This window comes from Ictidomys tridecemlineatus, chromosome 8, assembly GCF_052094955.1.
Source record: "Ictidomys tridecemlineatus isolate mIctTri1 chromosome 8, mIctTri1.hap1, whole genome shotgun sequence".
Classification (NCBI taxonomy): Eukaryota; Metazoa; Chordata; class Mammalia; order Rodentia; family Sciuridae; genus Ictidomys; species Ictidomys tridecemlineatus.
In genome coordinates this window covers 137021378-137037594 of record NC_135484.1, presented here as the reverse complement: position 1 = coordinate 137037594, position 16217 = coordinate 137021378, and the positions used below count along the sequence as shown (strand labels likewise).

The 16217-nt window shown below is 37.2% G+C and overlaps 1 protein-coding gene across 14 annotated transcripts in view; it reads right to left on the bottom strand.

Annotated features, from left to right (window-relative positions):
- Prp4k (pre-mRNA processing factor kinase PRP4K) overlaps positions 1-11914 on the bottom strand; it is a 39552-nt gene extending 27638 nt beyond the window's left edge. For all 14 annotated transcript variants that reach the window (XR_013425346.1, XR_013425348.1, XR_013425347.1 and 11 more), the window contains exons 1-3: positions 11699-11914; positions 2751-3950; positions 284-460 (exon numbers count right to left, since the gene is read on the bottom strand). Coding sequence is in view for 2 of the 14 variants with exons in the window: in XM_005327499.5 (XP_005327556.1) it covers positions 284-460; positions 2751-3950; positions 11699-11739 (1418 nt within the window). In the remaining 12 variants the exon portion in view is untranslated. The remainder of the gene's footprint in view (positions 1-283; positions 461-2750; positions 3951-11698) is intronic.
- Positions 11915-16217: the final 4303 nt, after the last annotated feature.

Here is a 16217-nt window from a genome sequence, read left to right as displayed (position 1 = left end):
CCAGGACATTGTGCATGCAAGGCAAGCACTTTACCAACCAAGCTATATCCTCAGCCCTTAAAAGACTGAATTTTTAATGAACAATGATTTGATGGGAAACTATATTAAAGACAAATTAATGTTTATGAAACATCACATTCTGGCAAACACAAAATATGGGATCTCAGCTAAAAATTTTCAGAGAAAAATGCTCTATAGGAAAACTTAACTGAGCTAAATGGAGCTTCAAAAACATTCAAAGGTTAATTAATCAGTAATAACATATGTAATTAATTATATTTACCTTCTCCGAGGAGACCTGCTTCTTCTTCTTGGAGATCTGCTACGTCTAAGTGGGGAGCGCGACCTTCGTCTAATGGGAGATCTACTTGTTCTTCTTCGGGTTGGAGACCACCTATTAATAGGGCTGGCATCTTTTGATCTTTCACGTCTACTGAGGATATCATCTCGAGGTCGTGTTCTTAAGGGGAAAATATGCAAGTTAACAGAATAACAAATCGACCTAAAAGAATCTGTTCTACATATAAAGAATATCTTAAGACATCAATCTAATGATAATGATACAAACTGATGTGTTTTAAATAAAAATTTAAATTCAATTGAGGACCACAAGGACATTTTAGTATTATGAAACATTCAATAAAAGTCTGTTTGCTAGGCCTCACAATTTGAAGAATGTTAAAGCCTATCCGCATTCATAAAGCCATTGATTACAATTTCAAATTAACAACTCAACAAAGTTTCCTAAAAGGGTAATATCATTCCATTTCCTCAGTTGGAAGTTTATTTCTATAACGTGACATTTCTGCAGTTAAGAATTGTACCTTTAATATCAATTTTGTATAATAGTATCTTACAATGGTAAACCTCAAAATTGAGGAAATACCTCAGCCTCTCCTATGCAAAATCAACTTTCCCGTAAGTTTTAGTCTGTTCAACATGATATCAATGGTATCATAAGCCTTTCTGCAACTTCATTTTTTTAGGTTTTGAACATTTCTTTCAGATTTGCATAGAATTAGTCAATCCAAACAATCAGGACAACTTGTAAATAGGTTTGTCTTCACAAGTAATAACATTATAGTATTTCCCCCTGGATAAAAACATGAAAACACAACCTGCCTTATGTGTTTGGACATGGTATACAGAATCTAAAGAATCTTTTTTTGATCTAGCCAAAACAAGCAAAGTAGACTTTGATTCAGAAATGCAGAAATTCTTGATAGGGCCATCTGTGGAAAATTGTTTTTCATATATATTCTGTTTACACACTCTTTTCAAAGACCATTTAAAAACTGTAAATGATAGGATAAGAATGTAGCAGTCAGGGAGAATTATTTGCTGAAATGCAATGAAAATAAAAATGCTTAAACTCTATTGATAGGGCATTCAAATTTAAAATGTCCCCTCCCCTTTTTAAGGTGACAAACTGGTAATTATATGATTTCTTAGTTAATAAGGGTTTGGGGAAAAGGACTGTCTGCATAGTCTTGGAAGCAGAAGGTGGTTTAACTTTCCTGAAAGGAAATTTGGCAGTAAGACTTTCTAAAATGTAAATGCACACACCAGGCGATTTTGCAAGTCAACTTCTCAGAATCATTTGCTGAAGCCTCACACATAAGCCATGAAGATCTTTGCACACAACAGTGAAAATCGTGAATCAATCTAAAACTGGATACTTTTGGTACATATACCCTGTGAAATACATACCATGTTGTTATAAAGAATTAAAAAGATTCTATATGTAATGTCACTGAAGTATTCATAAAAGAATACTATGTTAATGTAAATAATCACTCCATTTTTATAAGAAAACACTTATATTTGCATAGAAAACGGGTTAGAAGGCACAAAATTGTTGGAGTGGTTATAGAAGGATGGAGGAGAGAACTTATGGGTTTCTACATTATTTGAATTTCTCTTTAGCACATACCACTTTTATAATTAAAAGCATTTTGTCTGTTTCAAATACACAGGTCTGGTATTGAATTGCCTCTTCAAACTGAAAGACTATCAGGATAACTAAGAAACACTTTCAATTCGACAATTGACAATCAACAAGACTAATACGGGCTTCAACACAAAAAGTTAAAGGGAGGCTATTTCATTAAAACATACCACTTAGAAGTGAAGAGCAAAGAATCAAAATTATCTCTAAAAGCACTGTAAAAACAACTCTTGAAATTTCTGAGAATGTGATGATTTAAACTCTAAAATTATACTGATACCCATACAATAAAAAACTAATATGAATATAGTAAATGGCTAGGAATTAATATTCTTATAAACTAACATTTTCCTAATAAGCAAATCTTTGTCAGCAAGTTTATACAATTACTGAATATACAGCAGATATTAATAAAACCAGTTTCTAAAGTAGTTCAGAATGGTCTGAATCTCTCTACACACATCCCCAAATTTAGTTCTATGATCCTATAATCACATGGCTTCTGATTCTACATCATTTAAAAATTTGATCTAATCTTCCATCCCCACCACATGAGTTTTAGATAATCAGTAGTTAAATTACGTGGATTTAAATGAATGACCTAGCAAATTAGATACTAAATTAAACCAAGAACTTGGAAAAAAAAATACCTAATCTCACTGTCAAAAGCATGTTAATGACAGGACTAGATTAAAAAATCCTGAACTCACGATTTCCTCATTTTTAACTATCCTTGAGTTCTACTTTCCATTTAAAATACAGCATATCAGTAAAAAGCATTAATATTTTGTAAAGACATTACCTTGGAGAAGAAAGTCGTCTTCTTTCGGGTTCTCTTCGTTTTCTTTCTAAGGATCGGCTCTTGGCTCTTCTACCCGGAGACAGAGTTCGAGAAGGTGATTTGCTTTGCTTAGATCTTCTATCATTTAGAAGCGGAGATCTACTTCTTCTTGATTTTTCACGTTGTTTTGGAGACAAACTTCTTCTTTTAGGACTACGACCAGGCCTTCTACTGGGTGACCTATTTTCTTTCCCAGAAGAAGCATCTTTAGAGGGAGATTTAATTGGCTTCTTTTCTTTATCAGTTTCAGACCTTTTTGATTTTCTGTCTTTGGACCGCGACCTTCTGTCTTTGGATTTACCTCGTAAGTCAACTGGGGATCTGGATTTTTTACCTCGATCACGACTTCTACTTTCATTTATAATTGGGGATTTTTTCCTATCTTTTGTCTTACTTTTATCTTCAATTTTAATCTTCTCATCATTAGGAGATCTGGCCTTCCCAATTTTCTCTTGAGATCGCCTTCTAAGGGTAGGGGATTTTGATTTTCTTGCTTGATCTTGAGACTTACTTCTCTTGGATGGACTTTTGGACTTCTTCCTTTCCTTTGACTTGCTCCTAGTTATTTTCTCTTTAACTATTTCAATACCTCCCTTACTTTTCTTTTTATCTGACCTATGTCTAGTCCGTTCTTTGGATCTGCTTTTACTTCTTTTTTTTGTACTATTTTTATTGTCCACAAGTTCAAGTTTACCCTTTGCACTTGAAGATCTAGTACTAGATCTATTTCCATTTCTTGCCTTTTCATGAATCTCCCCTTCTTCTTCAGAGCCAGACTCATAACCTTGTAAAATGAGCCCCATCCCAGACTGGACCTTTCCTTCCATTAACTCATTGTCAAGTTCAGCTTTAATCAAGGCTCTCTGTTTTTCCAAGTCTTCAAGCAAAGCTAAATCATCAAGTTTAGTTCTTTTTGCTGGGGACATACCTTCTTTGTCAGAAGCATCAATAACTTCTTTTCTTTTGTGTTTCTTATGTTTATGTTTATGTTTATGTTTTTTATCCTTGTCTTCTTCTGAGGAATGTTTATGTTTCTTATGTTTACTTCTGTGTTTATGTTTCTTTTTTTTGTGACGACTGTGCTTATTTTGAGATTGGTCTTCTGATACTTCTCCATTTTCTTCATTTATACTCTTTTCAGAATTATCAGCATCTTCCAGCCTGTAAATGCAGGAAACACATTTTATTTCTCTATTTTTTCTTTAACTTGTTGCTCACGGTTGCACCCACAAAGTATTAGAGCAAACAAATAATGGGTAGATTGGGAGACAAATCTCCTTTTCCAACTTGAAGTTCAGAAAACTTCCTCTATAATAAATCTAGCAGGTCATTTGTTTTGAGCATATTTCACCCAACCAACCCTTGCACACCCTGAAAAAAATATCTTGAGCCAATAATGAGCTGGTCCCAAAATAAACAATCAATGTACACTGCTGATGTTGGCAGTATAATATCCCCAAGGGTTAAAACTTCAAAGAAAACTAATCAGGAGTGAGGACTCTTGACCTTAGCTGCCACAAAACAACTATGTGACATTAAAGAACATTTTACAAATCAACTACACTTTAGTTTAAGCAATTTTATATGGTTTGACTCAATATTTGTTCAAATTATTTAATCTTTCTGATTTCCAAATGAGACATTGGTTTCTCAAACTATGTTCATATTATCAGGTGCTATGCAAAACCAAAACAAAGCCAAGGGAAGTTCTGTGCTTACATGTTTGAGTTGTACTGGGTTTAAGAGTTTGATTCTAAATGTATTAAGCCCACAGTGCTTAGTAATTCCAGGTCAACTACATGTTCAATAGTATTACAGATGCTCTTTGACTTATGATGGGGTTATGCCTTGATAAGCCCACCCTAAATTTAAAACATTCTTTTTATAAAATATAACTTATATACCAACCCTACTAAATGCTATACTTAACTTTCCCCTTTAAAGTGATTCCATAATAAATCATATCCTAAAATAAGATCCAAAACAAAACTTTAAACTGGATTCAGGACATCACACTATTTTTAGAGGAAGATATGGATTATTTTGTCAAGGCTTCAAATGATATATTCTGTTATAGTTTGAATCGGCAATGTCTTCCAAGGGCTCACATGTTGAAGATTTGGTTCCCAGCTGCTAGTGCTACTGGGAGGTAGGGGAAACTTTGGGAGGTAGGCTGGGGGAATGCCTTTGAAGGGTTTATTTTGTCCTCAGCCACTCTCTGTCCCTCCTGGGAGCCTCAAGGTAAGCAGGTTTGTCCACCTCACTCTCCATCCCAAGTCACAGGGAGAGGCCAAGTGATTCCAGACTGAAAACTCTGTACCAATGAGCCAAAATTTTTGTAAGAGCTCACAAGCTTATTCAGCAATCCTTGAGGTTTTTTTTTTTTGGCAGGGGGTGGGAGGTGATACTGGGGATTGAACCCAATGGTAAGCTATATCCCTGTCTCAAGAAAATTTAGGCAGCGTCTAAGTTGCACACTCTGGCCTTGAACTTGTGATCTTTTTAACTCATACAACGGAGAAGCTGGGATTACAAGGTATGCACTACTGAGCCAACTTGTAGTAAAAAAAAAAATAAAATAAAAAAGATCACCACAGTAGGCATTAAGCTAGGCATCAGGTAAACAATGCAGTTCAGTGGAAAACAAAGTTACATGACACAACCATAATACACTGAGGGACTGCAACGATGAAGGCACAAATAAAGGCATTAGTGGGGAAACACTGAAGGATCACTTAAACTCATTTTTAGAAATGGTCAGGGGTGTATTTTGTAGATCACAGAAAAGAAACCCAAAGTGATTTATTAAGTAGGGACTTTGAAGAAAGAGAAAAGCTGTTAACTGAGAAGAAATGTGGATTTAAAAATAAAAGCTAAGTATCACTGTTCTAAAGAAAAGTAAATTTAAAAGAATTTCAGAGAGAAAAGTTGCAAAAAACTTCATCATACACAGCAAACTATAAACAGATCAATGTGACTAGGACATCAGACTTGTAGAAGAACATGGTCTAAGAGAAGCAAAGATATCCAAGTTGATCAATTCCAGGAGACAAAATAAGTTGATTTTGGGAGTGAGAGGTTGAGATAGAACTAAAAGCTCTCTAGAGTCACAGAGGCCCAGGAACTGCAAGACTAGGCAGCTGGTGGGATTGTTTATTAAGGCACTGACATTTCTGAGAATTACAGCAGGAGTTAGGTATAGAGTGTGGTCCTCCAGTCAGGTCTCAGTCTTCAATAAACACAGGGTGGCTGTAAGGGTGTGGAAAATGGAGATATGACTAAGAGTTATTAGGTGACAAAGGAGGAGTGCAGTGGAGAACACATAGCCATCACCAGACATCAAATGCAAAGAACTTTTATTCTTTGCCAATCTCCATCTTTGGTACCAGAGTATAGGAAAGCAAACAGTAGTGACAGATGTGCAGAGGAAGCTGTGTTCTGTGATAAAACATCAGGTTTTAACCTGGGCCAACTCTAATGGAGTATGAGAAAATAAAAGAGAAATACTAGTGTTCCCTGGATCATTATTTTTTCCTCAAAGACCTGGAAAAAGAAAATGCAGTATTTTTGTACACACAACAACAAAACGCCAACACTGCTCTTTTACAGAAGAAAAAAGAATCAAAGATATAAGTAGAAGATCCAGAAACATTTCAACTTTGTTCCTGATATAGGATACACAGCCATCCATCTCCTTTTCCCAGAAATTTCTTATCCTACAATCCAGAAGATGGGGTATATGTATTTTTTCCTAAACTTTGACTTACAGGGGAAATGTCTGAAAAATATTAGACTAATTCAAATTATGAGAGATCAAGAATGGTTGTCAGGCACATAAAATCTAAGTACCTAAAGCACATAATTCTAGTCACTAAGCTTGAAATCAAACTACCTAGATACTCTCCAAATGTCCTCCAGATAAAAGATAGCTGAGAAGATTAAACAGTCTCTAGAGCCAAAATGCCTAGGTTAAAATCTTAGTTCTACAACTTACTAATTCTGAGGCTTTGGTAAGGATCAATCCTTAGGTATCTCATTTATGAATTGCAGAAAATAACAGTATCTATCTAAAATGGTATTGTGAGGTTTACAATCCTACCTAATATGAACTCCAAAGTGTTACAAAAGCAAGCTGATATAAGTGAGTAGATACTGGATACATACATTTATTTATTCATATAACTATGTGGAGCAGACAAGGCAGTTACTATGAATGTTATAAGTTATCAAAGAACATGGATTCTATAGTCAAACTACCTGGTTAAAAATGCTCTAACATGACATAACTGTTGTAACCTTAGGTAAGTTGCTTCTCTATGCTTCATTGTCCTCAATTGTGAAAACTGGGGAAATAATACTACAGATAAATCAAGTTTGCTGCAACAACAAGAAATGTTCACACTATAAAAGGTTGTCAAACTAAGTACTTAAGAAGAAATGTCTTTTCACATGACAGATGTGACTTTGAGGTTTGAGAATTTTTAAGAGACTTGTCTAAGGTCACACATACAACAACCCAGTTAGAAGGCTTATTCTGCCAGTCAGAAGCTCCACCAATTGATTGAAAATGCTTTTAAAATGGGGCTGGGGATGTGGCTCAAGCGGTAGCGCGCTCGTCTGGCGTGCGTGCGGCCCGGGTTCGATCCTCAGCACCACATACCAACAAAGATGTTGTGTCTGCCGAGAACTAAAAAATAAATATTAAAAAAATTCTCTCTATCTCTCTCTCTCCTCTCTCACTCTCTCTTTAAAAAAAAATGCTTTTAAAATGTCAGATTATGTTGCTACTCTTCATATAACTTAATGCTTATCTTATTCACAGTAAAACTAAAATCCTTTGTGAGGCCTTATCCTATTGCCCCACCTCCCCAAGTCTTGAATCTACTACTCCCCTCATGCATTCATCCTGTCAAACTGCTTTACTTGAACAATAAGTATTTTCTCACCTTAGGGCCTTGGTACTTGTACTTGCGGTTGTCTCCTTCCAGCAATGCTTTCCTCAGATACAAGTATGACCTGTTCCTTTTGTCTACCCAGGTATCTGCTGAAATGTTACTTTCTCAGTTAAGTCTGCCCAACTCCATTTTGGTTGCAATTCCCATCCCACACATACTCCCTTTCTATGCTTAAATTTTCTCTACAATAACCACCATTCCTAATCTACTTCTTGATGGATACTCTCTTCTTCAGAATTTTTGATCTACTTAGTTCATTGCTCTATCCCTAGAACCTAGAAGATGATTTAACCTACAGCAGGTTCTCTAGAACAACCTGCAAAAGCTATATTCACCAAACTAAAGCTGTTTACTTTAACAGACTCCTTGAAAGCTAAGATTTTGCTCTTGTTCAGTTATATCAGCAGTTTCTCAGTCAAGTCTGCCCAACCCCAACCTCAGAATGCACAGATATAATACATGTTCACCTATTTAATGTAGAATACTAAACTGATTTATATAGTCACCCCTTCCCCCAAAGAAAAGTTTGCTTTTTGATCTATTTTTTTAATGCTTTCTACAATTAATTTACAAAAGTCTTAATTGATTTCAAATCAAAATTCTTAAAAAGTTTGCCCATAGAGAGAAAGGTAAAAATTTAGTTCCTAGTGCTTCTGGGAATCAGGACTTATATCATGATGCCCCTCTCCAAAAGAACAATTTCCATCAGTGACCCCAGTTTCTACTGTAATTTATTGAATATTATTATGTCAAAAAATAATGAAATGTCTCTCCATGTGATAGATGAGGTTTCCAAGTTCCAGAAGGTTGAAGGGCTACCTTTGTTAACCATAATAATCAATCCTAGCATTCTCTTGTATTGGCCTATGCATATGGCAAACTGTCGCCCTCCTCATTTGATCTCTTAAAGCAAATTTCATAGAAAACAAGAATTACACTCTGTGTTTAAGTGCTTGCTTGCCTAGAATGCACAATGCCCTGGTTTTCATTCCTTTTTCCAGCTCCACAAAAAAGGTAGTCTGAATTCAGCACAACAGTGGCATGGCATATTATGTACAATGAGCTTGTGCTAAGGCAGCTGAATCAGGCTCATTATCAACAATTTTCCTCTAAAGTCTTGGGAAAAGTTCCCTTGTTAAGAAAACTGATGGTCTTGGACATTAACACTGACAGTATCCACTATATAAATTCCACAAATATAAATTTATGCTTTGTATTTACATTTTCCAATTTAACTTTAAACACTTAGCAGGTGAATGTGCATACCAACCTGTCCAGAACAGTTCTGGCATAAAACAAATACTTATTGAGAACTTATTAAGTTCTAGGTAACATTCTTTGAATCACATCATTTGAGAGTAAAGATGAATTGGAAGTACAGAAAATATTAAGGTATTTTAACAGTATTTAAGCTTTATCCAATAAAAACACTGATGGAACAATTTCAAAATAACATAAAGTACCAACTACCAATCATTGTTTTTATTTACTTCCCCCTTCACATGTATTTTCTAGAGATTAGTGTTAATGAATTATCTGGGAAGCATTCAATTTAGCTTTGGAAACACACAGAACTCATTAATTCTGTGCATAAATGGAACAGTTTTTAAGCTTGAAAATTTTTCTTAAAAATGTTTTTAATGGTAAACAAAGTGAAGGCCACAGCTTAAAAAAAAGAAAAAACAAGTAATTAAGTCTGTTTCTCTGACAAAATGAAACACCTCTGGTTCAGAATCAATACTGATGTAAACCCAAAGACCAGTCTTATAACAAACACCTCTTGCAAATCAAGTTTGGGAATCTAAATTTCATTAAATTAGAAATGTCACAGCAAAAAATCATTTTTGGCTTGGGATGCAGGTCAGTAGAGGAGGATATTGTTTAATAGGTACCAAGACCCTGTTTTTAATGCCCAGCACTACCTGCCACCTTTCCTATGGATCTTTCTGAGGCACTGACAAGAAGTAAAAATGATTTGAAAACCTTAAAGGTAATTTTAAAAGGAGCCACAATGTATAATGGAAGGCCAGACAATACAATAACTAGGAACAGTGTTTTAGAACCAGACTGCCAAGGTTTAAATGAGTTTGTTGCTTGGTGTGACCTAGGGCAAGTTACTCTGTGCTCCAGTTTCATCATCTGTAAAAACATGGAAAATAACAGTATCTACTCTCATTTAGGTTTTACATGAATTAAATAAGTTTGTTCAATGCTTTGAGGAACATCTTATCTTTGGTTTATGCAAATAAGTTTAAAAAGCTTGAATTTAAGAGTCTAACAATGTAAAAGCCACTACTTAAAAAAACCTTTGAGGAGTTAACCCCTTCTTTTTATTTATTCATTCTAAATTTTCCAGTTTGAATACATTTCATGTAACTATAAAACTGTTTAGATGCTATATCTGAACACTCACCATGATCACCAAGCATAGTAGGTGCTTTCACATCAAAATGTTATTTTAACTATTTTCAAATTAGTGAAAGTAGGACACATATAGACTAAATATTTCATTTACACAAAGCATTCTGTATAGAAGGTAGGGGAAACCCAAAACTACCTGAGCTTATTTACAGTGCAAGGGACAAAACAAAGGGTATATATTATTAAAATCAAGTATTATTCAAATATGTAAATGAAATATAGCTGATTCACTCCTCAAAATGCTATACAGCATAAGATTTGTATTCTAATTGTGCCACAGTTAACTCGTTGAAAAACAACAAGAAGCTGTAAGTCTAGTTAAAACTTTTAGAGTCCCTTTTTTCTCTGCTAAGTCATATTATGGGGGGAAAATGCAATTTTCAAATGCCTAGAATAAAATGGTTCAATTCTCCATCTAGCTGAGAAAATCAAATGACTAAGGAGCCCAGAACTGGCTGCACAGCAAAGAAGTGTCAGATTGTTTGGTGGTAAAACTTTCCCCCTTCGCAAGTTGCTGGAATGGTACACCTACCTCTTTCCTAAGATGGCTGGAAACAAATCAAATAATATAGATGCAAAAGAGGGTTGCTACAGGAATATTGTTTTAAAATCCACTTTTAGGTTCTTGTTTTAAGTTTTCCCAGTATAAACATGAAAAACAAAATACTGCTTTTAGTTAAGCAACTATTTGCTTAAGTATATTTTCACACGGTTGCAAGGATTCTTACACTAGCTTAACTACAGAAGTACAGTTCGGTTTGTAAGCAGTTAGCTGCAATTCCCACTCTTCTTTCATTCGTCCTCCTAAAGAGAGGCTATAAAATCCGGCAAAAACAAAAACAAAAAACAAACCCCCAAACCAAAAAGCAAGCCTCGATCTTACTTTGCCTCAAGTTTGCAAGTTGCCAATAGGCAGGAGAAGAAAAAAACAAAACCGAGGTGGCTGCTGCAATAAAAGTTCTGGGTAGAGAGAGAAGGTTTAAGGCTAGCCAGGGCCAGTTCTGGGACGGTCAAAGAGTGCGACCCCTTTCTCGATCCTTTTAGGTCCTAAAACTAACAGAAGTAGTAGGTCGAGGCGGGGAACTATATGCGGAAGAAAAGACTGAAGGTTTGCCCCGCCTGACTCCACTGCCCCTCGAGTCCCCAACACCATGCCGCCGAGTGCTCAGACAGGAGAGCTAGGCTCCGTCCCCGGGAGAGGAGTAGGAAGGCGCGACCTCAGAGCCTTGGCAGTCGCCACACGCACCGGACCTGTAGAGGCCGCTCGTGCCTTCGCCTCCCAGGGCAACGACGCGCGACAGGCCGCGGCCGCCTTTGCCCCAACAGCCGCGGCCTCTGGGAAAGCGAAGCTCGAAGGCCGCCAGCCTTGCTCTCCACGCCTCCCGCCCCACAACGGATCACTCGTAGAAACGCAAAGTTTGGCTCTCGCCGTTTAGGCCTGAACTTTCCCGCCGGTCCGTGCAGGTCTCCACGGTTTCCCACTCCGCGGCTCCCCGGGTTCCGGCCTCCAGCCCACTAACAGAGACTACTTACTCTGGCTGCTCCCGCAGCAACTGAGTCTCCGCGGCAGCCATCTTGAACTTCCTGACTCCTCGGCGGCAGTAGCGGCGGTTCCCCGGACGGTGGAAGCTAGTGGAAGTGGAAATGGGGGGGTGAAAAAAAGCCGTAGCGCATGTGCAACGCGCGAAGGGGAAAGCGGTACTCTTAACTCCGCGCTAAGAATCCGGATATAAAACCCTACATCCGGGGACGGAGTACGGAGCGTCGTGACGTAACTTCCGGGCCAGTGGGGGCGGTACCCGTTGAAACTAAAGGCGAGTGATTTGCGGGGCTTGATCTACGGTCAATGTTGTAACGGAGCAGTTCTCGGAACTTGCTGGAGAGGGAAACAAAGGGAGTGGGGTTATTCTTTTCGTGTGTGCAGTTCTGAGAGCTGGTTCAGTATGGGCCCAAAGTTGGGTGAATAAATAATATTTTTGTTGCTGTTTGATTAGTGGAGGGCTCATAGGCCGGTTTTACTTTTCTCAACCATGATGTGAATTAACTCCCAGGTCCCCTTTTGGTCTTAGAAATGTTTAATTTGGAGACTAAGCATCCTGATAGGACAGGATAAGTGGGGGAGAAGAACAAGCACACAAGCAGATATTTGATGCTAGATTGTGATTTTGAAGCCAGTTCCAGACTTCCGCAAACCAAATTTTTAAAGAAGAAAAAACATGTAAGAACATACTGGCTAAAACTTCCTCACCAACTATACTTGCATGGTAATACCACTTGGGCGAGTGAAATGCGAAGATTTCAGGGACTCCCCCAAAACTACGTTGCTTTTTTGTTTTGGAAAAGCTTTTTTTTTTTTTTTAAAGCCAGAGTTAAAAGTAAACATCAACTTAATTTATTAATTCATCAAACGTTTACAAGCGTCAGACTGATGCCCAGCATTCTAGTCTTGCATCTCTTTCGGAACTCAGGAACACGTGTACCCGAAAGCAACCCCCGTAGGCGCCGTTTAAGCCGGCCGGCGAGGAAGGGACCGACAGCTCAGCGGCGGAAATAGACCCCCGGAAGCCTTCCTTCGGAGGTCTAGGGAGGCGCATGCGTGCTAGCATCTTTGGGCCGGCGTGGACGGATCTGATGTGCCACCGGACTTACGGTTCCGGCCGTGCCTCCCTGCTGTCGCGGAGCGCTTCCTGCTTCTTCCCGTTGGTGCCAGCGCGGCCCGCCGCCTACCCAATGCGTTTTCTCGCGCGCGCGGAGCTCCCGGCCCGTACTCTTCTACCCCTCAGGGCAGCGGCGCACTTGCCACCTGAGGTCTCAGTGAGGCTGTTTTTCCGCAGTCGCCTGTCGGCACCGAGTAGTAGGTGGGTGTAACAGCCCTGGCCCGGGGTTCTGTGTGGCAGGCTCGCCTGGACCCCGCCGCCTCCTGTGTGATAAAGCCGAGACCAGCCCTGTTTGCTAACAGAGGCCATGGAAACCACCGCACTCGGCGCCCCGTCGTCGAAAACAATACAAAAACTTTACTGGCTCAAGGAGATAAGGTGTTGGGGACAAGCGTGCATTTGTGAACATGTCGATTTTTTTTTCCTACCGTCTTTGCTTGCTTCCTTTGAAGCATTATTCCAAACGATGCGCATAACGGAAATAATTTGAAAATATTTTTGAATTATGTTCCTCGCGTGGAAAGGGATTAAATTTGCACCCTCTGAGATACGTTGCCATCATCAATTTCAATAAGCCCTCGATAGGCTCATGTAGTTTGTAACAAAGGCTACAAACTAAAATAAGGAATATCGTAAAATCCTTTGAAGAAATGTATTGGCCCATCTATAGTCTCCAGATGTCAATTAAGAGAATGTAGATCCCCATTTAGATAATACCTTAACCTGTCTAGTTTAGACCTAGCCCTAAAATTAGGAGCTATTTGTGTGGACACGGCTGCAAAATATTAACACGGGTTTTTTTTCTTTAGTCCATAAAGATGTAATTTAGCTTTATGTTTTTGAAGCAAGTCTGGTGCAATTATGAAGATCATATAAAGCAAAAGGAAAGAACCCACTCTCCATTCCTCACATTGAACCAACATTAATATGTTCGCTTGTTTGGCTTTTTTTTCATATGAAATATTAAATTGTCTTGCTTTCATGTAAAACGTGATAGTCTGCTTTTTCGTGTAAAGTGTCAACTTTTATGTAATTCTGGTTTCAGGAAAACATTTTTTTACATCTACACCATTTCCCTTATTACTAGATTTCCAGATTGTTTCAGTTTTGCAATATTGCATATTCTTATTCACGTTTGGAGTTACCCTTTTCACTGTTATGCATATATATTAGTGATTTTTTAAAAATAGGCTTATATTTTAAATTTGGCTTCTTGCTGAGGGCAGCAAATAGTCCAGTGTAATGACAGTAGGGTGATTAAGAGAGTAGGAAAGCTAGAAAGAGAGCTTGTGGAATTTGAATTGCATTAAAAATTGCGGGACAGTAAGTTGAGGGGGAGGAGTGAGGGATGTGATTTAATTTGTCTTAGAATGTTCACTTGGCTGCTTTCTGGAGAGAAACTGTGGAGGGTCAGAGGAGGAAAGGAGGAATCCAATTAGAAAGTATTTTAGTAATTCCGGTGAGAGATGATGTTTACTTAGACCAGTGTCTAAAAGGGAAAAAGTGTTTTGATGCTTATGTATTTTGAAGGTATAGGTTATTATTGTATGTGGGATGTCAGAGAAAGCAACTTAAAAGTTTTTCTTTTATTCTTTTTTTAGCACTGGGGATTGAATTCAGGAGCACTTTATCACTGAGCTACATCCTCAGTTTCTTTTAATTTTTTATTTTGAGAGAGTTGTTTAGGGCCTGGCTAAATTGCTGAGGCTGGCCTCCAACTTGCAATCCTCCTGCCTCATCCTCCCAAGTTGCTGGGAATACAGGTGTGGGCCACCATGCCTGGCTGCAACTTTAATTTTTGGCTTGAGCAATTGGATGGATGCAATTACTATTTAACTGAGATAGACTAAAAGAGAACATTTTGGGTGAGGGGACACTGAAGAGTTCTTCAGTCATGTTTTGCGTTGCAGAATCTATTAGAAGTCTAATTGAAAATTTGATCTTTCAACTATTGTTACTGAGGTATCTATTTGTCTTTTCATTTATTTTTTTTTTGCTATAAATACAGTATCTTGATTCTCTGTTATTAGGTGTGTATATGCTTATGAATGTTATGTCTTCCTTGTGAGGTGATCCTTTTATTATAAAATGTACCTATGTTTCTCTATAATATTTTTTTATTTTAAAATTAGTTTGTCTGAACCTAGTTACAGCCATTCCAGCTTCCTTTGTAATGATTTGTACAGTTGATTCAAAAGTGTGTCTCCTTTAGAAATCATCATGTTGGATATTAGCTTTTTGGAAAAAACGTAGTCTAACAGTCTTAGCCTTTTGACTTGATTGTTGGATCCAATCACATTTAATATTACTGTTATATAGTTGGTTTTATGTCTGTCATCCTCGTTTTGTTTTCTGTATGTTTTTATGTCTTTTTTGCTGTTGTTCCTCTGTCCCTCCTTTATTCTTTCTTTTGCATCCAGTGAATGTTTTGTAATGTAGCATTTTAATTTCTTCAGTGATTTTTTTCAATGTTTTTTTCCTAGTTATTGACTTTATGGTTGCTCTTGTGACTTAATGGTTGCTCCTGCTTTTTGTGGTATAAGTCTTCCAAGCCCAACAATGCATTTATTTTAGTTATTGCTGTATATTTTTTAAAGACAATGAAAGAACAAAGGAGAGCAAATGTATATTTGCAGTTTTTTGTTATATTTCTCTTACTTATCATTTTAGTTCTGTTCATTTCTTGTTTTTACGGACTTCGGTTACCATATTGAATCATTTCTTGAACTCAATACAGCTTCACTTCTACCCATCTCATTTAGGCTATTACTTAAAAAGTGGGTTACATTTCTTTATGTCTTAGGCCTAACAAAACATTTGTATAAATATTGCTTTATAATTGCTTTTTATTTAGGTATACATTTTTATACAGTTTTATCAAGGTATAATTTATAAAATCATCCAATTTAAGTATATATCTCAGTGATTTTTAACAAATTTGTATTTGTCAGTTATCACCAGTTTCCCCAATTTTATTAATATATAAGTGACAAAATTATATATGAGATGTGTAAGGTGATATTTTAATATATGTGAAATAATTGCTTCAAAAATGAATCATCTTAATTTGCTTGCTTGCTTGCATTCTCTATTCCCTGCTTCCTTTTTCTTGTCTTTATGACTGTTCCTTTCTTTTGAAGAGGAGAGTACTTAAGATCTACTCTCTTTCATTTGCAAAACATTTAACAAAAAATATATTGTTATTGACTGTAGTCACACCGCTATACATTAGATCTCTAGGACTTATTCTTAAAACTGCAAGTTTTTACCCTTTGACCAATATGCCTGCATTAACCCTATCTTTAACCCCTGCTAACCATCATTCTACTCTTCATTTCTGTGATTTTGACTTTATTTTAGAATCCATATATCAATAAGATCATGTGGTATTTATC